The sequence below is a fragment of the Sturnus vulgaris genome, chromosome 7, assembly GCF_052056855.1.
Source record: "Sturnus vulgaris isolate bStuVul1 chromosome 7, bStuVul1.hap1, whole genome shotgun sequence".
In the NCBI taxonomy this organism is placed as follows: Eukaryota; Metazoa; Chordata; class Aves; order Passeriformes; family Sturnidae; genus Sturnus; species Sturnus vulgaris.
This window is the reverse complement of record NC_142249.1, coordinates 21981051-22003318: the sequence shown is the minus strand read 5'-3', so window position 1 is coordinate 22003318 and position 22268 is coordinate 21981051. Positions and strand designations below refer to the sequence as shown.

The following is a 22268-nucleotide window of genomic DNA, read 5'->3' as shown; positions in this document are numbered from 1 at the left end:
TATGTATGGGAAACTTTCTGTACATGTGCACTACTGTTACATGAGTACTTAGCCTTAGTATTGGGTGCTAGTAGGATAGCCAAGACTTGGAAGAATTTCCTGCTTGTCCATAGGAAGCTGATGAAATGGAAAATGCAACCAAAACAAAGCTGTTGGCATGGGGATGCATAAAGACTTAGGGCTGCACAAGGGAATTTTCTAGAGAAAGAAATGGAGTAATGTAGCTGAGGGACAGGCCTGTGTCAGACAGCAGGGCTGTTGTAACTCCTGGGTTACACTACAAAACTCCAGTTCTCTGGGCTAACAATGCATCAAGAGAGGTTGATAAAAAGGAAGGCATAGATGTGTGTAGGTGTGGGGAATTTTTGGTTCTTTGGGGCTTTTTTGTTAGTTTGGATAATTTTATTTTTGTCTCATGTTACTATGTAAAGGTCAAGGGCCATTTTGAATCCTGGTGCAGGGTTAGCATGGGAGGAAGGATGGCAGAGGGGTACAACCATATACACTTTCCTGTTTGGATTTCCTTAGTTCATACTTCTGCTGGCCATTATGGTGGAAATACCACGGGTAATTAAAAGTAAAATATGATGCTTTTTCATCTGTGTCAAGTGGGAATTCTCAAAATTTCTCCTTTCGGGTATTGCTGGCACTGAGCTAATAATAATATTCACCTCCTTTTGATTGGAGAAATTACTGGCAGTCTTTCAGTCTAGGAAAGCTCTGGCAGGGCAGGGAGAGCCTCACTGCTGGATCAAAAAATTCCAAACCCTGCTGCAGATGGAGAGCCCACAGCTGCTCGAACCCAGAGGATGCTGTGTTTCAAAGAAAGAAAATGTGTTGCTAGCAGAAAAGAAAATTACTTCTTATATTGTGAGTCACATTTTCAGGAGTTTTAAAAGCCAATATAGCCTTCTTCCTGAAAAATTTACTTATAGCTGGAATCTGTTTGTGGGCATAATTGGTGATTGTCCTTTGCACCCTGCCAATTTCAGGAGTTTGAGAAGAGCTGTGGCTGCTCCCCTTTCGACTCCTGCTCTCTGGTAACGGGGGAGCCCTTGGAGCTTGCTGCTCTTCCCAGTATCGCTCCTGGGGACGCGGGGCGCCTTTGCGGGAAGCGGCTTCAGGTCGCTGACAGCGGCGGGCGAGGCCCCTCGCTTTGTTGTGTGGCTGAGTGACACCGAGCTGGTGACGCTCCCCAGGCATCTGCTCCTGTCCCTAATAGGACTGGGCCTTCTGTCACCACCGCGGGCAGCCTTTAACCCCTGTCCCGGGGTCGGGAGCGCCCGGGCGGCGGCGGCAGCGGTTCGGGCCGGACCTTCCCAAGGCGAGCGGGCGCGCGGGGGCCGGGCTGGGCGCCGGGGCTCGCCGGCCTCGCGGAGGGGTGCGGGGGACGGGGGGGGGGCGGCCGGGGCACCAAAATAGGAGCTGTCGCTGCGGCCCCGCTGCTCCCTCCGGCAGAGGCTCTTCCAAAGACGGTCACGGGCTGCCGCGGGCTGGGAACCCCCGTAAGCGCCGTGCCGGGCGGGTCCGCAGCCGGAGGGCGGCCGGGCTGCGCGGACAAAGCGGCGGGAGCTGCGGCGCGGCGATGGCCGCGGCCGGGCAGGAGGAGTACGCTTACCTCTACAAGGACTCCGCGCACCCCGACGGCTTTTTGGAGGCGTTCCGGGCGTTTTACCTGGACGGGCTGTTCACCGACATCACCCTGCAGTGCGCTTCGGGGGTCATCTTCCACTGCCACAGAGCTGCCCTGGCAGCCTGCAGCAGTTATTTTAAAGCCATGTTCACAGCCGATATGAAAGAAAAATCCAAAAACCAGATCAGCCTTCCCGGGCTCAGCCATGCAGTACTGGAAGCTCTCGTGAATTACGCATACACATCACAGATCCAGATAACAAAGAGAAATGTACAAAGCCTACTCCAGGCTGCAGACCTGCTCCAGTTCGTATCAGTAAAGAAAGCCTGTGAGCAGTTTCTGGTAAGGCACTTAGATACTGACAACTGCATTGGGATGCACTCCTTTGCTGAGTATCATGATTGCCCGGAGCTGGAGAAAGAGTCCAGAAGGATATTGTTATGGCAGTTTGAAGAAGTGTGGAAGCAGGAAGAGTTTCTGGACATTGGCAAGGAGAAGCTCTCTTATATTCTGTCCAGAGAGAATCTCAATGTTCAGAAAGAAGAGGTAGCCATTGAAGCTGTCATTAAGTGGGTTGCACACAACGTGGAAGGAAGAGTTGAAGACATCTGTGAAGTGCTGAGTTGCATCAAAGTAGACTTAGATAATGTGTATTTGAGGTCTGCTTTAAGCCTGCAAAAAAAATGCCGACTCAATGACAGTAAGATAAGGTCACTCATATATAATGCCCTGAACCTCAATCCCAAAGGTGTTTCCAGAAGATCCACAGCAGCCATGTATGTAATTGGAGGATATTATTGGCATCCCTTATCAGAAGTGCATGTTTGGGATCCTTTAACCAATGCATGGGTCCAGGGAACAGAGATGCCAGATCACACCAGAGAGAGTTATGGGGTCACTAGTTTGGGACCAGACATATATGTGACAGGAGGTTACAGAACAGAGAGTATTGAAGCTCTTGACACCGTGTGGATATATAACAGCGAGAGAGATGAATGGACAGAAGGCTGCCCCATGCTCGACGCAAGGTATTACCACTGTGCAGTGTCCTTGAGTGGCTGCATTTATGCATTGGGAGGGTACCGAAAGGGAGCTCCAGTCCAAGAAGCTGAGTTTTATGATCCTTTAATACGGAAATGGCTTCCCATTGCAAACATGATCAAAGGTAGGTAAACTTTTGTATGGTGTCTGCCTCCAGTGTCAATTATTTTGTATTTGCCATTTTTAAGTGCCATGGAAACATTTAGGATTTGATCAAAAGTCTAGAGAAGTCCATGGGAATCTCCTGTTAATGTTAGTGGGCTTTAGTTCAAGTCTTCACTAGCCAAATGACCACAAACATCCAGATGCTATACTGGGCTGTGCTGTAGAATAGCGGGTAGAAAAGTAAGTGGTAGTCTCAGTTTAATTTTGTCTTCTTTCGTGAGTAAACTTTGTGTTAAAATTAGAAAGATATCAGAAAACTACCCAGGATAAGAATCCATTCAGTACACAATCAAAGAGTAAGCTCCAATAAAGGGAAGTGTATTATTTTTATATAAGATTTTCTGTGCAGTCATTTATAAATGTGTCACAATTTAAAACTTCTTGCATGGAGTTCCCTCCTATTTCTGTGTATCATCTCTTCAGGATCCTTTGTTTAATCTTTATGTAAGGATAATGAAAAGCACTAATACCTGCTTCTAGCAGCCAAAGTAGTGATCTACTAAAAATGTATGAATCACTGCTTAACCAGAGAATATTGACTCTGAGATGAGCTCAGTTGGTCAGAGCGTGGTGCTAAATAATGCCAAGGTCACGGGTTTGATCCCTGTATGTGCCGTTCACTTAAGAGTTGGACTTGATAATCTTTCTGGGTCCCTTCCAATGCAGACTATTCTGTGATTCTTTTGTAACAGTAACAATAATACTACAACTATACATTTAATCATACATTTTTATAAATAAATGCAAATATTTATAATTAGAAAAGTTTACTGTAAGTTAATGCAACATAATATTTTTCTATGTACAAGAGAATTTTTGGATGTATATGTGAAAGAAAGCAAGCAGGCTTTTAGAACCTTCTCCATTGTTTGTATGTTTTTCTCAAACATTGCTACTATTTTCATTTTAGTTCCTTCAAAAGTAGAAATGCTACACTAATCCTATGAGTTATATATTCTATGCAGTTGTTTTGCCCAGTTTTCTTAAGTGAGAAACTACTTAGGTGCTCAGACCCCCCTTTGCTGTATTTCATTTTATTGTCCTAGAGACACAGTTAAAATGCCTGCATTCTGCTTGTCCTTGTTTCTACAATAGCTTAATTAGTAATACCATGTGAATGACGAAAAGTATCAGAAAAGATACCCTGAGACACTGAACAATCTCAGCTCCCATTGTCTTTGCTCTTGCCATATAAGTGATTTTTTATCAACTCTAACTTGGTGAAACAGTGAAACTAATTGCTTATTCCCAAATCAGTGAGACAATGTAACTTTAATTACTGCCTAAAAATCCCGTGAAGTATTGTGTGGCTGTATTATGTGCAATATGTATTCATTACTGCAGTTTTATTTAGACGTTCTTGACTTATGCTGATATCTCGACAAATCTATTTTATTCACATTAAATACTTGCAAGCATATAATGTTGATAAAATATTAAAAAATCATTTGAAATGGAGTTATGGAGAGAAGAGACCATGGTTATTACGTGCAGTCTGAATGCATGTTTGACTTTCATACTGTGAACAGGAGTTGGAAATGCCACTGCCTGTGTCCTGCATGAAATCATCTACGTCGCTGGAGGTCACTATGGGTACAGGGGAAGCTGCACCTACGATAAAATCCAGAGATACCATTCAGGTAGCAATGAGTGGAGTATAGTCACCACAAGTCCACATCCAGGTAAATAGTTTCTCTGACAAACAGAGCTTGATTTGATTACTTGTAGCTGGGAGTCGTTAAGCCTAATGAGGGGTTTTGGCATATTCCTAATTATTAAAAGAAATGCCAGTAGGGCAGCACGGTTCATTTCCAAACTCTGAAAGGAGAAAGGAAGACCTTCTTCAAGAACCTGTTCTATAGAAATTGCTATATAAATGCTGAACTAAGGAATGTCCACACTCTATTAAATAATATAACTTTCTGTAAAATCTAACTATTCATTGACATTTGATAAAAGATATTTATATTCATTTAAAAGAGTTTTCTCTGTGTTCTACATCTGGTAACAGTAAGTTTTTAAAGCAATTTTCCATGAGTACTGGTGCTGTGGTGTAGCAGAAAATCTTAAGGTGTCTCCTAAGCTCAGTGAGGACATTCAGCTGCCCTCAGTGGTGCCCAATGTTTGTCATGTACTTGCAGTGTAAGTTAATGTTATCATGCTGAGTTTACTGTATTTCTTTCTTTCTGAAGAATACGGATTGTGTTCAATTACATTACAAAACAAGATTTATTTTGTGGGTGGACAGACCACGATCACTGACTGCTATGACCCAGAGCAAAATGAGTGGAAGCAGATGGCTCACATGATGGAGAGAAGGATGGAGTGTGGCACGGTGGTTATGAACGGATGCATCTATGTGACAGGAGGATATTCCTATTCAAAAGGAACGTACCTGCAGAGCATTGAGAAATACGACCCTGAACTGAATAAATGGGAAGCAGTAGGTAATCTTCCCAGTGCTATGCGGTCACATGGCTGTGTCTGTGTGTATAATGTGTAAGCATTTCATTTTCATCTTGCTGTTACAGAAAACAGCAGATGCAGTATTCATAACACTACTGATTACCTCATGAGGGGTTGTCTCATACAATCTCTTTGTGCACGTTGTTAATAACTAGATATAATTCGTTCTCTTTTTAAACAACGTAGAAACATAAATGTGCTAACAAGTTTTCCATGTATTTTTCAGTCCAATCATTCTTTGTTATAGAAGTTCTCAAATTACTCTCTTATAATACTTCGTACACCAACATAGGAACTACTGTGAAAAATTGATTTGTTTTTGTAAATCACTGGATGAAACTATGACTTGGTGCTAAGATGAGTAAAGCCAAACAAAATACAGTTCTAAGCACTACTAAGGCCTTAAGCTGAAATCTTTGTATTCTGAAGGTAGCTGTAGAAATGGATCATTGACACAAGCTAAGTGTATGTACAGAGCAATATCACTTGGATAACCAGGTTATCAGATTCAGAAATGGGCATTTCTAGCTCTACCTTCAAGTGCCAGAGCAAAGAACTTAGGCTAGGAATAAGGGAAGAAATGTTGGTAGTAGCCCCAGAGCACAGGCCAAAAGCATGCACTAGTTTTCCAGAAGGAAAAGCAAAAGGGCATTTCTCTGTCTTTCTCACACTCTCTTCGACATTGCCAATGAGAAATGAAAATAGACTGCAAGGCTTTGCAATGGGATCTTTGGCTGATGCACAGGTTATTTGTAGTTTGGGTGTTTTTTGGGGGGAGGGGTGCTCAGAAAAAAGCCTTAATGTGTTAACTCTTTTTTAATATCACTTCAAGATGTGTGCCTGTGTGGAATGGAAGGAGGAAATGAGAGAGACTGGAAAATAAACATCCACCTGAGGTTCAAACTTTTCTATTTTCTTTAATACCATTTGATTTTTCTGTGACTTGAACAAGGGTAACAACTAGAGAAACTAGTCAAAGTATATTACGCACAAAGAAAAAAAAATAGGATTTATTTATTATTTATCTCAAGACTTAATATGAGATCTTCAGATTCTGTGTAGAAAGTGGATTTTTGTAAAGTGATTTACAGACAAACAGATCACACTCTGAGTGGCCTGACAGCAGTGATCCAAATGAAGAAATGCTTTGGGGAACAGAGAAGGCTCTTTTAGCACTGATCCCCCAATCCAGTTTATAAAATGACTGCAGAAACAGCTGTTAGACACTGGTATGATAGGTAGGGACAACACAGGGCTGCCATAGGGTGTGGTGGGAACTTCTCATACCAGCACTGCCGCCTAAAATGAAATTTTGGTTTTATTAGATTTCTCAGATACAAAGGAGAAGACTTTTCCAAGCAGTAAGCTCAGAGTTTATAATATTTCTTTTGCTTGATCATCAGCATTTTCAGGTGGTTTTTTTATTCTTTCACATTTTTATGCTATTTCTGACTTGGGTTTGACTGCTTGTAGCAGGTGGTACTCAGCTGTGGCTTTGATGTGAAGTTCTGTGGTGTAGACGTACAGTTCTTTTTTTCATATTTTCATATGTTGCCTCACTATGTCAGAAGTCTGTGTGTGTTTAGTGTTTTGCTTTGTTACCCATCCCACTGAGATTTATTTAAGCATCTGATGTAATTTGTTTAAAGACTCCAAACTCTACAGAGGTGTGGAGAATTGAACTCCGGGGCTGTTAGAAATGTGTCGGTCAAGCAGGTGGGCAAAAGACATAAAGTGATTTTGTTTCTCCTGGAAATCTCCACAGCTGAGAATTGCTCAAGAGCAGGTGGAGATTTAAAGGACAACAATCACAAGAACATGAAGGTGATCTTTGTATTGAATGAAATCACAATGAACTCAATGTGTTTATGTAATTTTCAGTGCAAATTATGTACCTGTAAAGCTTTATGTTTGTTGAAAAACACAAACATAGAACAGCTGCTTGTGGCCGGCCTTGAGGTTCATTCTGGCCTGTATCCTGTCACCAACAGTCACGAGTCGCTGAAAGGATCTAAGAACAAGGTGAGGACTAACAAAACCAAACCTCAGCATCCACCTGTCAGCTGCTTGCAATTGACATCACTTGATGTTAATGAAACACAGCGCTGTTCCAGGGCTGCAGCACAGGCACTGGAAGCTGGACTCTGCTTTGTGCCCCTGGGCGACCTGCAGGCAAGCAAATGCTGCTTTTTGGCCTCAGTGATAACTGCAAAGTGGAAAAAAAGCCTTTAGTTCTCCCCTGTCTGGACAGTGTTTGTTGGTCTGGCATAAACAAAAGTCAAAGAAATTACTGCTTAGGACTTCAGTTAAATCCTAATTTCTCAGAGATTTTCAATGCATTAGAATAAATGGAGAGAAGAATAAATTCAGACTCATGGTTAAATTTCAACTGGTGCTATTTTTCACAATAACCTACAGTGCCCTTTTAAAATTGACTCGTGTAGCACATCCCAAGGTGTGTTGCAATCAGGTCTTGGGCACAGGCAGGAAAATGAACTCAGCAAGAGGAATAGGATTCTGACCTCTGGGAAGCTCAGAGCGGGAATCTCTCAGGCATCTGTGTTTTTAACCACAGTTGAATGTAAACACTGAATTATTGTGCTAATGGACCTGTATTATGGTAGACACTGTTCAACTGTTTCACTTGTAAACTAGAAAATTAAGTAATGTGGAAGTCAAATCAATTGTAAAGTCAATACGCTTTCTTAAAATTTTCACTTGTGCGATTCCCGTGTTTGCGGTGCTATAGATGCCCACAATCCATCTGTAGTGTTTAAGTGAATGTCTGAAATACGTAATAAATATAAATATACCACCACCGTACAAATTCAGGTTATTAAATTACGTTTTTTCCTGCTCAGTGCGCAAAGCTGTGAACACAGAGGGCGAACAGAATCCTCGCGCGCACGGCCCCCACGAGCGCGCGCGCGCGCGCTCCCGGCGCGGGGGCCGCTCGAGGCGGGGCCGCGCTGTGGCCCCTCCCCCGCCCCGGAAGTGGCGCACCCGCGAGGGGCGGGCGGGCCGCGGGGGCTGCTGGGCCGCGCGGCGCCGACTCGCGGTCTCTGGAGCGGCGGAGCGGGGCCCGAGCGCGCAGGTTCGTGTGGGGCCGCTCCCGGCGGCTCCCGGGCGGCGCCGCTGCTCCTCAGGCGTGCCCCGCCAGGCCCGGCCTTACCGAGGAGCGCGGGAACAGGGCTGGCAGCGGGCGCGGCGGCCGGGCCGGGAGGGAGGGAGGCAGGCAGGCAGGCAGGCAGGGAGAGTTCCCGGAGCAGGGGAGCACGTGCCGCCTGTGCCCCGGCGGAGGCGCGGAGCGGGCCCGGCCGTGCCGCCGCGGTCACTTCCTGCCGGCAGCGCTGCCCGCGGAGCTCGGTGCGCGCTGCGAGGCTCAGGCCCTGCAGGGAAGCGGAGCCGGCGGCATCGCTCCCGCCGCGGGGACCCCGGCCCGGCCCGAGGGCGGCGCTCCCGCTCCTGCCGGGCAGAGTTGCCCGCTAGGCGGGAGGCTGGGCCCCAGGCTGTCTGAAGAGGTGTATGTTGCTGCTGCAGGCGTGTAAAAGTGTCAACAGCAAACGGATGGTCTTCTAGCACAGTTCAGGGGCCGACATTTCCATTGCTTCAAAAATTATCTGTATGAATTTTTTTCTTACGTTGCACTGATTCTACTAAAAAATAATTCTGTTAAAGGTAACGTCTCTGAAAATGTGTGGCTGTAGTTAATCCTTAAATAAAACCCCTTAAATAAAAAACAGGTTCAGACCTCTTGTGCAGGGGTTCCTGAGGAAGGTGTAGTATGAATAACAGTTCCATGTGACTTTATTGGGAAAGCTTTCTTATTTAAAAAAAGCCTTTCACTCTATTACAGTAATGGTAGAATCAGCCTGCAACTAAACTTTGTCCAGAGCTTGAAACTAAATGTCTGGTAAGAGGAAAATCTACTTGAGAGTTCTTTTGGGGTGATCTAATTAATACAGTGTCTAATTGTTCTAGTTAAAGGGCTTGACTGTAATTTTTTTATAATTCAAACCTAATGACTACTTGCTTTATTTTAACCTGTTTTTTATGTTTTGTATCGTACTGATAGAGACTTTTGGCATATGGAAGGAACAAGTCAGTTTAGTTTATTAAGAAAGCCCTTAAAATACAGTCTTTTGTAGGATTTTGCATGCAGTTCTGACTGCGATTGCTGTTCATTGGAGCTTTTTATCAGTCCTCACTGCTGCACAGCAACTGAAAACTATTGATCTGGAAGTTGTCTTGTGCCAAATGACTGAGCTAGAGTCTGAAGTGAGCATGCGCAGACACGGCTAGAATTTCTCTTGCATTAGAAGGCTGCTTCTGCTTTTGTTCTAAATAGGTTAGAGCTCAATCACTGAACTGAATTGCATGCATGGCAATCTTGAGTGATTCTTAGTCTTGCCTGCAGTTTGTTACTTATGGCTGAAAGGATCCTTTTTAGAAATGTTTTCCATGTGTAAGACTTATTCTAAAGGATGTGTCCTAAGTCTTGTGTTGGATCATGCTTTTTGGTATTAACCGTAAAACACAGCTAAGGAAGTAGACTTTGTTTTTTTCTCTTCTTAACAGTGAAGCTGAGTCTTATGTGGAAATTGAGATTTTGGTACCTGGGCTGAGGCAGACTGGGACAGTAGTCAGAGACTGCTCTCTAGGTTGCCATTAAATTGGATCAAATTTGGTATCACGTAAAACAGAATACTGATTCCTCTCACAAGTAGGGTGTTATGACAGTACCAGCACCTGAATGGTGGTGAAGTGTCAGTCTCATGTGGGACATCTCTGAAGTAGCCGCAACTCTTAGCTTGGGTGCTCTGGCCTGGGTTTTGTCAAGTGCTTTTTAGATAACTGGATCACACTCAGCACAGCTAGCAACTAACACTTGCTGAAATCATGCTTTAAAGAGTGTTACAGTGATAGGTACAGGTGCAAGCACACCACCTTTCAAAGCTGTAAGTGCTGAAGAATTATAAGTTCCAAGGATTGAATGTGGCCTTGAGATCAGGAAGAGGAAGAAATGGGAATACTGCAGACTGCAGTAGGCTGAACAGTTATTGGGGAATTGAACTACTGAAATAAGAAGATGAGGCTGCCAACTGGGCGTTCTGATGAAGAATGTAATTTCCTGTAACAAGGGCAGCTCAGGGGAGTTTTCCCTGTGTTGCCAGTCATCTTGATGCACTGACAGATGTTACTGCCCTGCAAGTAGCAGAAGGTGTATAGTTAAATCTCCCAATAAATCATGCAAGACACGTGCAAAACCATCTTCACCAGCAGCCTTGTGATCACAGATCTTTGAACTGGGGTAACGCGACCAAGAAACCACTTTATCTTCTGTAGCTGGATTTAACAAGTATGTTAGTGCTCAAAGGGAGAAAGAAGAAATCTCTGCTTCATAGTTCAAAACTGAATTCAAACTAACTTCTAACAGCTTCATAAAGCTACATTTTTTCTTAAGGATTAATCATCACACTCTATCCTTACCTTAAGAGCAACTAGATAGAAAATGTTTGATCCCAGTTAATTTTCTGGCCAGTAGCTACTTTCTCAGTGACTGCATCTGATGTTCTGGGATTATACACTTGCTGCCAGTTAGGAAGTTACTTCCTAGTTAAAATGTCTTATGTTATCAAAGATGCTTGATATTCAAGCAGAACTGCAGTGAAGACACATTTGTAAAGGAGAGAATGAGACATCTTTAAGATGTGTCAGTAAATGCAGATATTTTCATTCCATCTTCCAGTAAGTTCTGTGAACTTTCCAAAGATTAAACAGGAGACAGAAACTTGAGAAACATTTCTCATTATACCTAAGTAAGAATTGAACATTTTTGTTATTGATTGTTTTGCCTAGAAATTAGAGGTTGGATTTGTCTTAAAAAACAAATGTTGTTGGCTCTCAGTTTTGTTGTTGTTCTGAACTGAGGATCTGTGCCTAGAAAAAGATAAATAACAAATAAAACTGAAAAATGCCAGCATTTTTAAAATTTTATCTTGACTGCTGAATGCCAAATGCTGCCCTAACAACCAAAGTGAGGCATTTTTGTTCCTGATTTGTTTCATAGTTTACCCTTGGAGTTCTGCAGTCATGTTAATAGTTGCTTCACAGGCATAAATGTATGGCTAATGAACTTGGCTGTTACCTTATTTAGATGAGGCTGCACTGAAACGTAATGCTACATGAATGTAGAAATTACTGTTCAAAACTTAGTGTTTTTGCTCTGTATTCTCTTCAAAACAGCTGGTGAAAATGGCTGAAAATGGAAATGGAGAAAACATGTCTATCTTGGAAAGCAAAATCTGTCAGCAAATTGAGGTAAGATCAGTTTATAGTTTGGGATCTGGACTGAGGTGTTTTGGGGATATTCATTGGCAGGGGCTTGGCTAACTGGAAGTTAACTTTATTGGGAGTTAGACTCAAATCTTCAGCTCTTTAAAAATGTCACAAGCCTGTAAGAGGTATTTAATACTTTAGGATAGTCATAATTTGTAGTTTAAGTTGGAAGCTATACTTGTCAAGAGTTGCTTGTAAGAACACCATTTCAAAACAGAAAAGGTTTCATTTGCTAGCATTTTAGGTGCTAGCAAGTGAATCATTAAACAATTTACTACCATGTTTACTGGGGTTATTCTACCTGTGCAAATAGGAGAGTGCATTTTAATTCTATGTGCCTTAATTTTTGTAGGGAAAAAATCCTGCTCGAGAACCTCTGCTGGTGAAAATACTAGCACATAACTTGCTATTATGATTTACTGCTTTGTATTTTATTGCTACAAATTAAAACTAAGCTTATATGCCTACTTTGGATTAACTCTTTGTCTCTCTAGAGGCTTGGAGGGTTACCCTACAACAAAAAACATGATCCCATTGCTTTAAATGGCATCTATAACAAAACCACTTTCCTGAAGGACAAAAATGTAGCTGCACATGAATGCCCATAACCATATGGAGCATTATTTATGTATAACAAAATGTGGAGATTCCTCAACCACTATATTTTGTTTGTTATATATAAATAGGTGACAAAACTAGACTTTTGGTAATGTGAGTTTGAGATGTACTAGAGGAAGAGGCAGTGTTGTAAAACTTGTGCTGGCTTTTCAAAGCACCATGATATTGGTGAAAATATTCCAACTTATCTTATGGTTTCAAGTATTTGACCTTTGCTAGATGACTGCTAGTCAGGGAAAGAATCTGGTTAACTTGTCTGTCGTGAACTGAATTGTCTTCCCATGCCAGATAAGATTGAGATAAGAACATAATAATGAAATAAAATTAAAAATTAAAAATAATGATTTATCTGTGTTTTCTTGAATGAGACCTAGAAATTCCAGTCTATGTGTATGATTTTTCATTGTGAAAATACAATATTCTTGCATACATACTTCTTAAATAAGAAATATAACCTGGATCTGCTGGTGACAAATTTGACTTTTGACTCTGCAGAGTTTGATCAGGGTCATGAATGCATATCATGTTAACAGATTAAGCTTTGCTCCTTTCATAGACAAAATTGCAATTTATCTTTGCCTTATTAATTCCTTTGGATGAAGCACTGTTCTGGTGTGGAGTTGGTTGGTTTGGGTTTTTATGGGGTTTGTTTCAGGTAGTTTTGTTTTTACAGCTTACACATTGCAGCTAACTTTTGGCAAAGTATCACATTAAAGCAGGAAGTAATAATTTCAGAATTCCCAGATGTTCAGATTAATTGATTTTGGTATCTCTCAATCTATTGCAATAAGCTGTTAGATGAAAACAAGCTTTTAAGACTGAAAATTTAAAGAGACATCTCTCTTTCCTCCCCTTTCCCCCTTCTTTTTGCAGTACTATTTTGGCAATCACAATCTGCCAAGAGACAAGTTTCTAAAGGAACAGATCAAACTAGATGATGGCTGGGTACCTTTAGAAGTAATGATCAAATTCAACAGGTAAAGCAAAGAACAACTAAGGTGGATAAAAGAGTAACTTTCAGCTACCTGTCTGTATTTTGGGCCAAGTGTTCCTGATGTGCATTTACAATTCCCGTCGCTTTTCTTAACGTCTGGCTTCAGTTTTGCCTGTGTATTTGTAATAACCTCTGTCTGCTTACTCAATAGGTTAAGTCGCCTTTCAAAAGATTTTGATGTGATTGTAGAAGCACTAAGAAAATCCAAGACTGGTTTAATGGAAATAAATGATGACAAAACTAAAATCAGAAGATCTCCAAATAAACCCCTTCCTGAATTAAATGACCAGTATAAGGCTGCAATTAAAAACAGATCTGTATACGTTGTAAGTAAATTTTTCTTTACTTAGTGTTGTCCTGCATGACTTTACGTGGTAACCATCTGAGAATGTAGCTTGAATTAACTTGTACTATAGAGGTTATAATTTTTAAGAGTCACTTGGTGGCATATAATTGAAGCTCACTGCTGTCTTGCAGAAAGGCTTTCCATTAGATGCAACTCTTGATGATATCAAAGAATGGCTTGAGGATAAAGGTCCAGTTGAAAATATTCAAATGAGGAGAACATTGCAGAGAACGTTTAAGGTAATGATGAGCATTTAGACCTGGGGCAGGAATCCCTCCTAGACAATATTCTGTTCAATTACTCTTAACAATATCTCTTATCATTTAACAGGGCTCAATATTTGCAGTTTTTGATAGTGTTGAATCTGCTAAGAAGTTCACAGAGATACCAAATCAAAAGTACAAAGACACAGAGCTGATAGTACTTTTCAAGTAAGTCCACTTAATTGATGCATGAACTAACAGTGGTCAAGGGTGGATTTAGACAAGAACCTGGCTTGGCCTGAGAAGTAAGTTTTTCATGCTGTTGTACAGGCATTGATGGATGTACCTTTTGGAGACTTAGCATCTCAACTTGGGAAAATAATTTCAACTGTTTCATGTCTACTGCTGTATTACAAACTAATTATAAGTATTTTATAATTTTATATTAAGTGTTTTAAATTAACATATTTTATTGAAGGGAGGAGTATTGTACAAAGAAGAATGAAGAAAGGAAACAAAACAAAGTAGAAGCGAAAGCAAGAGCTAAACAGTGAGTCATTGTCAATCAAAGTGTGTGTTCTGCTTGTCTGACCATGCTTGAACTGACTCATAACTAATTTAACTTTTTTGCAGGGAAAAAGAAGAAAAGCAGAAACAAGCAGCAGATGCTGAAATGGTATGAGTTTCTTAAATCATCTACATTTTATAAAGCTAACATGGAATATTCTGTTTGAAATGCTGTAATATAGACCACTTTCTAGAAAGTCACTTCAGCATTTCCAGCTTACAGTAAGACTGTTTTGTCATGGTGTTTTAATCTTATTTTCAATAGACTAATTTTGTTTAAAGGCTCATGTCCTGAATTTACATTATTAGAAATGTTTGCCTGTTCAGAGTGATCCTGAATACACCATTGAGATGATTGTTTTTCTACAGTATTTAAAAGCTCCATTAAGGATTTAATTGATATTATATAAATTTTCAACTTATCAGCCTTCAGAAAGCTGTTTTGTAAAATTTAAAGAGTGTAATTCATATGGGAAAGGAGTTCTAAGTTCCATGTAAGTGTATCACAGTAAGCAAAGAATACTCAAAAAAAGGACGGGGGACACTCTGTACAGGACTTGGACATTAGCAGAACTAGGTTATGTAGGAAAAAATGCTTTAATTACTCTAACTTCAACTGCTTTTTTATCGCTGTCATGTTTAATAGGATTGAGGGGAGAATATGAATATTCAAACTTGACTCTTCAGTGATAATATGGGGCTTTTTAATTTAATTTAGAAGTCTCTGGAAGAAAAGACAGGATGTCTTTTGAAGTTTTCTGGTGATCTAGATGACCAAACATGCAGAGAAGACCTCCATGATGTGTTTTCTGGTCACGGAGAAATCAAGTGGATACACTTTGTTAGAGGTGCAAAGGAGGTCAGTAATCTTAGACCTAAGATCTATGTATTGAAATTTGAAAATGAATGATTAAATGTTTCTTCTTTTATGTTATGAAGTAAGTTATTGTCTTGAGAAATTGCAGAATATTTAGAGAATTAAATTATTCCCTTTACTTCTTTCAAAAGAACAGATAAAGGTTCCAGTCTTGTTAGTTGATAAGGTCAAAACAGAATGTCCATTAGCTCAGGCTGGGGGCTTTGCTTCAGTCTAGACATGTTTTACAATCATACAAGATTAATGAATTTGCTGAGGCACTTAACAGGATATATTGTCCATCATTCTAGCTGAATGTTTTTGCAGTAAGATTAAAATACAAATGCCACTCTTCTTTTAAAGGGAATTATCCTATTTAAGGATATTGCCAAAGAAGCTCTGGAAAAAGCCAAAGCAGCACATAATGGAAACTTGCAGCTCCGGAACAAGGATGTTGCATGGGAAGTGATAGAAGGAGATGCAGAGAAAGAAGCTCTGAAAAAAATCTTGGAAGATCAGCAGGAGTTGCTGAAACAGAAAACAAAAGGTTCTCCTTCCTCTTATTAATTTAAGCCTTTATAATGTCCTAGAATTGATGTATGAAATTAACTTTTAAGTAGTGAATATATACTGCTTACTGTCCTTAACTGTAAAGCAGTCTCTGCAGCTGGCCAGTTAAATGATACAAAGTTCCTGATCTTGTATCTCCACAGGGCGCAAAATTAAAGGAAAAGGAAGAGGGGGGAAGATACCTCAGGGTGCACAAAAAGGAAAAATACAGTTTCAGGGTAAGAAGATAAAGTTTGAGAATGACGAAGAAGATGGTGAAAATGAGACTAAAACAGGTATGTCGTTCTGTGCACTTGATGCAGCTTATTTTTTACAGAGAGTAGCTCCATGTACTCATGTTTCTTTCATGTTTCAGATTTGGCTCTGCTTTGTAGCATTTCTGTCCTCCGGACAGGATCTGCCTTAAGAGTCTTGTACTTGATTCTTTCCACAACTGTCCAAAAAGCATATTAAGGTCATTACTAGATAGATAAGGCTATACTGCACAGCTGTTTAAAACATTATGCATTGAGAGATGGTGGTTGTAAGCAGCATTACAGAACTGTACAGACTCAGTCTCCTGAGTGGTGATTTTTTTTCCCCTTAAGGATAAGAGAAGATTTAATAGTTTGCCCTGTCAGTATTTAGCTTGGAGCAGAGGAAGAGCTAAGCTTCTGTCCATTATGTGCAGCACGTGCTTAACTCAAACCCAGTAAACCCTACTTCATGTAGATTCTAGTCCTTCATTTTCTCCCCTGCCCTCCTGCTGTGGAGTTAAGACAGGGGTGGGTGAAGCTTGTCATATGTTCAAATTTTAGAACATCTAAAAGCTTTAGTCACAGTAATAAGCAAACCCTCTAGTGTAGCTGTGGGTGTAGATAACTGAGACTCAAGCTTACATAGGGGGAAGAGATTGGGTTTTTTTCAGAAGATTTCAGGCAAAGCTTTCCTTTTCCCTAAATGACTACATATTCAATCTTGCAGAACCAGCAAGTCCCAAGAAGAGACCACTAGAGGAAACAGAAAAGGAAGAACCTGCACCAAAACAACTGAAAACAGAAAATGGAGATGGCAATCAGTAATACTCAAAAGAATTAAAAAAATTGGTGGTTTTATTTTTCCATTTTCAATAGGTTTTAAAGACATGCCTCACTTCAGGACTTTCTTGTCAGAAAATCTAATGAAATCCACTTCAATGTCAACCTACAATTAGAGAAAAGCTTCATTTTATTGGGTTACAGCTTTCTTTTTTTGTTTCAGAAGCATGCTTACTCCTAACATAAAACCCTGTAAAACTTTTCTATTTATAGTTTTGTTTATACTGTCAAATCTTCTCAATTTTGCTGGCATCTCATTCAAATGTAAAAGGTTTTGGACTTTGTAATCTTGTGGTTATGTTTAATAGCAGCTGGCAATAAATTCAGAACTTCAAACTGCTTTTTACTGAAGCCTGGTTAATACAGTATAATGTTTCAACTGTGAAGTAGTAAAGGTAAGGACAGACTTAAATAATTTTAAGTTCGAGTCACCAAGAGCATCGTCATCAGCTGATTAAAGCTTTTGTTCTTTGCTGCTCAACATACCTAACAGTCTTCAATTATTGCTCTGTCTCTTCTCTACTTCCCTTATGGTAAGGGGAGGGGATACATGGCTTCCAGGCCAGCATTTAGTAGCCAGGAACTTGCTGTGGGCTTAGACTACCCTACTGTAGTGTCTTGACTATATCTTTTAACAGTGGGATGAAGTGCATGAGTTTCTCCTGCTGGCCCTGAAATAATGCTACTGCTGTAACATGCTTGTTACTGTGGCCTTCAGCACTTCATTCACTCCAAGTCCAAGCTACAGCTAGGGTTGAGCAAATAGCTATTAGGAGTTGAGTCAAGGAGAGGCTACCCTTAGCTTTATCACATCTAATTGCAGTGCTGGCTTTAATCTTTGTGTATAGCTTTGACTGGCATTATCATACTTTTCCCTGTTCTGCTACAAAACGTAGTGACAGCAATGATGTGACTGAATGCTGTGAGCATTCATCCAGTACATATGGCTCTAAAACTTAAATTTCATTAAGGAGAATTTATTTACCTCAGTATTTTATCAGTTATGTTAGGTTTTATACTTACTGATTTCTTCTTATGGAACTTGTACGATGCTGGTAAATCAAACCTAAGTTCTGTGAACAGTATAAAGAATGTATGTTAGACTAGGATGATAATCAGCCACTTAAGCCCTATAGCCATGTACTTCTGTTTCTAATGTCTGCATCTGTTGTGGCCTGTCATACCTGTTTTATCTCTGCACTAGATGATGACTAAACATTGAAGCTGTCCACATCAGACAGTTAAGTGGATGGCTGAAATGCAGTTGTGTTTCAAGCACTTGTGCAACTTCACATCTCAAGTTCTATAACTGTAAAAAGCATCTGGTTAGTGGTACTGAAAAACTGGGAAGATACATAACTGTCAAAAATACTTAGGGGACTAAGGACAGGATGCTTTTTTTGTGTGTGAGAACTGACAAGTGCTTCACTTTTCTTTTTCAGCAACACTCCCTTTGAAGCAGGAAGAGAGGTAACTTCTGCTTGAAGACAAAATCTAGTCCAAAACCAAACCTAACTGCACAGAATATGTATTCCTTAGAGCTTTATTAAGTGCCTGTTGTATTCTAGCCACGTAGCAAAAAACGTAAAAGTCTGCTATAAAGAGACCTGTGTCATTTCTGTGTTAAATAACACTTAAATTTATCTCAGGCTGTTATGATTCGCTGGTAGTGTTAGAGATAATATCCCAAAACAAAAGGTTTTTGTTTTATGTTGACAATTAATAAATATTACCTGCTAAGACTTCCATCTTCACTTCCCATTCTGCTGCTTTCTTTTGAATGTGCTACAATAGTAGATAGTATAGAAATGAGGTTTTAAAATTATGTTTTATAAACATCTACACCTCTGAACTTATTTCTCCCATGCTTTTGATTTTCAAGCCGAAGCATTAGGTGACATAGTTATCTTGCTATATGTGAGAGATGCTATTAGTATTTACCCCAAACATACCCCACAAAGTAGTTAGCAAATCAGTGAAGCTATAGATATAAAGCCAACTATTTTGTTGTCTGGTTATCCTTGTTCTACTAAAATGAAGAACTTACCTGCCGTGTTGAAGTTTTGTGAAGGGAATATACAGCTGTTTTTGCCATTTGTAGAGCAGTTTTCAGAAAAATCATATCAATTCCTGAAAGAATGATGAAATTATTAGAATTGTTAAATGGAAGCTCAAAGATCTGCTTTATTTTTTCTGGAATAACAGGTACTTGAGAAACAGCACTGAATTCATTAAGGTAAAGAAAATATTTCTAAAACATACTCAATTGCTTTTAATAAAAATGATAGGGATATGAAATATCTAGTATTGTTTATTTCAAACTCCAGTGACTGTTAGTTACAACGTTGAAGCTGTTAATCTTAAGAGGCTGAATCCAGATCAATAAAACATTAAGTAATTAGATTATGTAACTAATAATGAAGGCAGATGTTTCATTGAAAGCATTTCTCTTGCTGTTTCATTTGTAATAATTTCTGAGTTTCACAGTTACCAACCTTTGTTATGCTTGGTACCAAAGGGAGGGTTCATAATAACTGTGTCAAAAGTATCTGACATGCTCTCAGATAAAGAACAGATGTCACACTGAACCATGTTGACATTCGTGAGCTCAAAGTCCTCAATATTACTATTAAATATTTCCAGTGCATCTGCATCTATGTCAAACCCCACACAGAATCTATTAAAAAAAGGAAAATGCCACGTATTAGTCTACTACAAACTAAAATGGTATTTAAATTCAACAGTATCTGTGTACCCAACTTGTTTTATCTAGGAAATGTAACAAGCATATATTATAAATTCAGTGCTGATAAAAATTCAAGTACTTCTGTCGCCCTTTCTCAAGTATAAATCTAAATTTTATTAAGGAAGTTTCATGTGTTCCTATAATGCTTATAGGGAAAGCAAATGACTTCCAAATTCATTACAGCTGTCCATCACTTTGACAGTATAAATGGTTATTGGCAGTCAAAACTTGGTAAATAGCCTGACTATGCATCTGAAATGTAGCTATGTTTTAATCTTACTTTCTACTCTTCTATGCCAGAAAAAAAGAACCTTAATATTAAATAACTTAATATTGAATACTTACCCTGCTCCTAACATTGCACTTCCAATGCTGAGCATGCCACAACCACATCCTAAATCTGCAATTGTTTTGTTTTCAATATCATCAAAAGTATTGTGAATTGTATAAAGCATACATGCTGGGGGAAAAAAACCCAAACAAAATAGGTTAATAATACCGAACATGTACATGATTAATCAAGAAAAGCTGTTTCTGCCTTCAGAAAACTTAATTTTGCATTAGAAAACCCTCTCACAGCCTGTAATATTCTCATTTTCATTTATACGTGAAGAGTCAAAAACATTTTGACGAGTTACAAACTGTGGGTCTTTGGTGGAGAGACAGAGCTCCGAGTATTGCTTGTGGAAAAAGCCTGGGAGAAAAACAATAGAAGGATATAAAATATGGAAAAGAACATAATTAAGGTATAGATGAATTTCTGTATAGACTCTTTTACTGGTTTTGTAGGTCATGACGTAACTCCATTTCAGCTTCTACAGTTACAGATTAAGATTGCCTCTATCACAACAATATCTTTTAGATCAATTTATTTGATTTTTGGACATTACCAGAATACTACTATACACATTCCTGTTGGATATACTTTCTTAATTACTTTTGGCGTAAAGCCTTCAAAGGAGACAATGCAGTAGAAAAAAATCTTTTTGAATTAAAAGTGCTGATGAACTAGTAAAAGAGGAAACAGTGGCGTGGGTCACCTCTACCTGCAATATGAGGTCTTGTTGCATACTGTTCAAGGAGTAGCTTTGGACTTTCAAAAGTATCGACTTGTTGAAGGCAGCTTTCCAGTTCTTTAAGCTTTAATTTCTTCATGTTTGTGATTTAACTAATGAAAATAATGTGTAATCAGTTACAACAATATAAATAAACTACACATGATCTTTAATTATTTCATACTTTAAATGCCCTGGTACTCTTCAGCATCTCCCGGCTGTTTTCACGCTGCCGTTTCCCGGGACGCAGCTGGCGGCGCACCGATGACGGAGAAGGAGCGCGGACCCGGGCGCCGGCAGTCCCTCTCCTCACCGGCTCCCGGAGTTCAGGCCCCGGGCTCCGCTTCTACCGCCCGAGCCCGCCCGCCGCCCAGCCCTAAGAACCGAGCCCCAGCGACCGCCGCCACCTGCACCGTCCCCGCTCCGCCAGGCCTCGCTCGGTACCGGGCCCACTCACCGCAGCTCGCCCGGGCCGGGCGCAGGGGCCGGACCGGCAGCTCCGAGCGCCGCCGCGCACTTCCGCCGCGCCGCGCGCCCCCGGCGCGCACCGCCCCTTCCCTTCCCTTTCCTTCCCGGGCTGTCGGGCAGCTGCGGGAATGAAACGCCGGGGAACTTCTCCGTGTGTCCTTAACCAGTGCGAACTTTGGCCTCGTGTATTATAAACACGAGATATTTTATTGCAGCCTTACGCGTCACCGTTGCGTGGTGCCTGAGAAAGCGCCGGAGGACACACCTGGCAGACCGGGCTTTCTCGGGGGTCCCGCTCCGAGTGCCCTTAGGGACAGGGAAAGGAACTGGAATTCTGCCGGTGCACTGGGAAAAGCGGTCGTTGAGAGAAGAGTAACATTCACCTGGAACCGCAACGCGACACAAGCCGCCAGCAGACGGGCAGCCATAGGGAAAGGCAGGCAAAGCCAGAAGAGAGGCAGCTGCCTTAGGGCCCGTAGCTGTCGGGTAGAAGATTACTCTCGTTTAGAAATAGATTTTTTTCGTATAAGGTTTTCCATTGCACAGTTGAAAATCTATTTATCGAAGTTTAAAACCGCCGAGCGGTGTGCGAAACACAGTAACTCGCATCCACATGCGTTCTCTCCTGGTGGGAGCGTGCAGGCAGCCGCACGCTGGTACCTCGGGGCGCGGCTCCGCGGACACCCCGAGGTGCGGAGCTGCTGCCGGAACCCGGCGCTGCTCTGCACCCCCAGCAGGGCCGCTTGATGGCAGCGAGCACAGAACCACCGGCCCGAAGCCTCAGAGGTGCCTCCCACGTTCCCCGCAGTTGCTCCTGCCCTCAAAGCCGCCACCACCTGAGCCCGGCGGGACCCTTGTGGCCAGGATACATGGGCGGCCGCTTCGCTGCGGGCACGGCTCGGTAACAAACGAGCTCCGCTGCCGTCGGGGCCGCCGGCCGGCCCAGGTACCCCCTGCGGGTGCCGGGACCCCGGCACGGACATGAAGGTTCGGGCCGGCGGGCGGCGACATTTCGTGCGGCGGCGGCGCGGGGCGCGCACCTGCGCGCTGGGAGGGCGGCGGGAGGGCCGGGGCGGAGGAAGAGGAGGGTGGTGTCAGGGGAGGGGAGAGGCGGTGTCGGGAGGG

The 22268-nt window shown here is 41.4% G+C and overlaps 3 protein-coding genes across 9 annotated transcripts; 2 read left to right on the top strand and 1 right to left on the bottom strand.

Annotated features, from left to right (window-relative positions):
- The first annotated feature begins 1566 nt into the window (after window positions 1-1566).
- KLHL23 (kelch like family member 23) lies at window positions 1567-8125 on the top strand. Its single transcript, XM_014880202.2, has 3 exons — window positions 1567-2798; window positions 4369-4521; window positions 5032-8125. Exons 1-3 carry the CDS (start codon window positions 1586-1588, stop codon window positions 5340-5342), a joined length of 1677 nt encoding a protein of 558 aa, XP_014735688.2. The 5' UTR covers window positions 1567-1585; the 3' UTR covers window positions 5343-8125.
- On the bottom strand, window positions 6580-21217 carry METTL5 (methyltransferase 5, N6-adenosine). 6 transcript variants are annotated; one of them, XR_015804851.1, is made up of 9 exons: window positions 21133-21217; window positions 20667-20788; window positions 19966-20080; window positions 19370-19551; window positions 18922-19004; window positions 18608-18659; window positions 18059-18183; window positions 17898-17947; window positions 16872-16980 (listed from the first exon to the last, which is right to left on the bottom strand). XR_015804851.1 is itself a non-coding variant. In XM_088168065.1 (8 exons), the coding sequence occupies exons 2-8, from the start codon at window positions 20773-20775 to the stop codon at window positions 7395-7397; spliced, it is 708 nt and encodes a 235-aa protein (XP_088024191.1). In that variant the 5' UTR covers window positions 20776-20788; window positions 21133-21217; the 3' UTR covers window positions 6580-7394. The 6 variants fall into 6 exon arrangements, 4 of the variants coding, with proteins under 4 accessions (XP_088024191.1, XP_088024193.1, XP_088024192.1 ...); XM_088168065.1 differs by lacking the exons at window positions 16872-16980; window positions 18059-18183 and adding an exon at window positions 6580-7511; XM_088168066.1 differs by lacking the exons at window positions 16872-16980; window positions 18059-18183 and adding an exon at window positions 9397-11245.
- Window positions 8305-17210, top strand: SSB (small RNA binding exonuclease protection factor La). 2 transcript variants are annotated; one of them, XM_014880205.2, is made up of 12 exons: window positions 8305-8399; window positions 11552-11626; window positions 13136-13239; window positions 13408-13582; window positions 13734-13841; window positions 13933-14033; window positions 14284-14355; window positions 14439-14481; window positions 15091-15231; window positions 15592-15775; window positions 15942-16073; window positions 16762-17210. In XM_014880205.2, exons 2-12 carry the CDS (start codon window positions 11561-11563, stop codon window positions 16857-16859), a joined length of 1224 nt encoding a protein of 407 aa, XP_014735691.1. In that variant the 5' UTR covers window positions 8305-8399; window positions 11552-11560; the 3' UTR covers window positions 16860-17210. The 2 variants fall into 2 exon arrangements, with proteins under 2 accessions (XP_014735691.1, XP_014735692.1); XM_014880206.2 differs by lacking the exon at window positions 8305-8399 and adding an exon at window positions 9147-9218.
- Window positions 21218-22268: the final 1051 nt, after the last annotated feature.

What these genes read in the sequence shown, in the direction of transcription:
- KLHL23 (XM_014880202.2), top strand. Translation starts at nt 1,586, where the DNA reads ATGGCCGCGGCCGGGCAGGAGGAGTACGCTTACCTCTACAAGGACTCC. An exon ending in CATTGCAAACATGATCAAAG is followed by an intron (nt 2,799 to 4,368) that starts GTAGGTAAACTT and finishes TACTGTGAACAG; the next exon opens with GAGTTGGAAATGCCACTGCC. An exon ending in CACCACAAGTCCACATCCAG is followed by an intron (nt 4,522 to 5,031) that starts GTAAATAGTTTC and finishes TTCTTTCTGAAG; the next exon opens with AATACGGATTGTGTTCAATT.
- SSB (XM_014880205.2), top strand. Translation starts at nt 11,561, where the DNA reads ATGGCTGAAAATGGAAATGGAGAAAACATGTCTATCTTGGAAAGCAAA. An exon ending in AAATCTGTCAGCAAATTGAG is followed by an intron (nt 11,627 to 13,135) that starts GTAAGATCAGTT and finishes TTCTTTTTGCAG; the next exon opens with TACTATTTTGGCAATCACAA. An exon ending in TTGTTAGAGGTGCAAAGGAG is followed by an intron (nt 15,232 to 15,591) that starts GTCAGTAATCTT and finishes CTTCTTTTAAAG; the next exon opens with GGAATTATCCTATTTAAGGA.
- METTL5 (XM_088168065.1), bottom strand. Translation starts at nt 20,775, where the DNA reads ATGAAGAAATTAAAGCTTAAAGAACTGGAAAGCTGCCTTCAACAAGTC. An exon ending in AACAAGACCTCATATTGCAG is followed by an intron (nt 20,081 to 20,666) that starts GTAGAGGTGACC and finishes TTTTTCCCCCAG; the next exon opens with CATGTATGCTTTATACAATT. An exon ending in AGTTCCATAAGAAGAAATCA is followed by an intron (nt 7,512 to 17,897) that starts GTAAGTATAAAA and finishes TCCACTTTGCAG; the next exon opens with TTATCACTGAGGCCAAAAAG.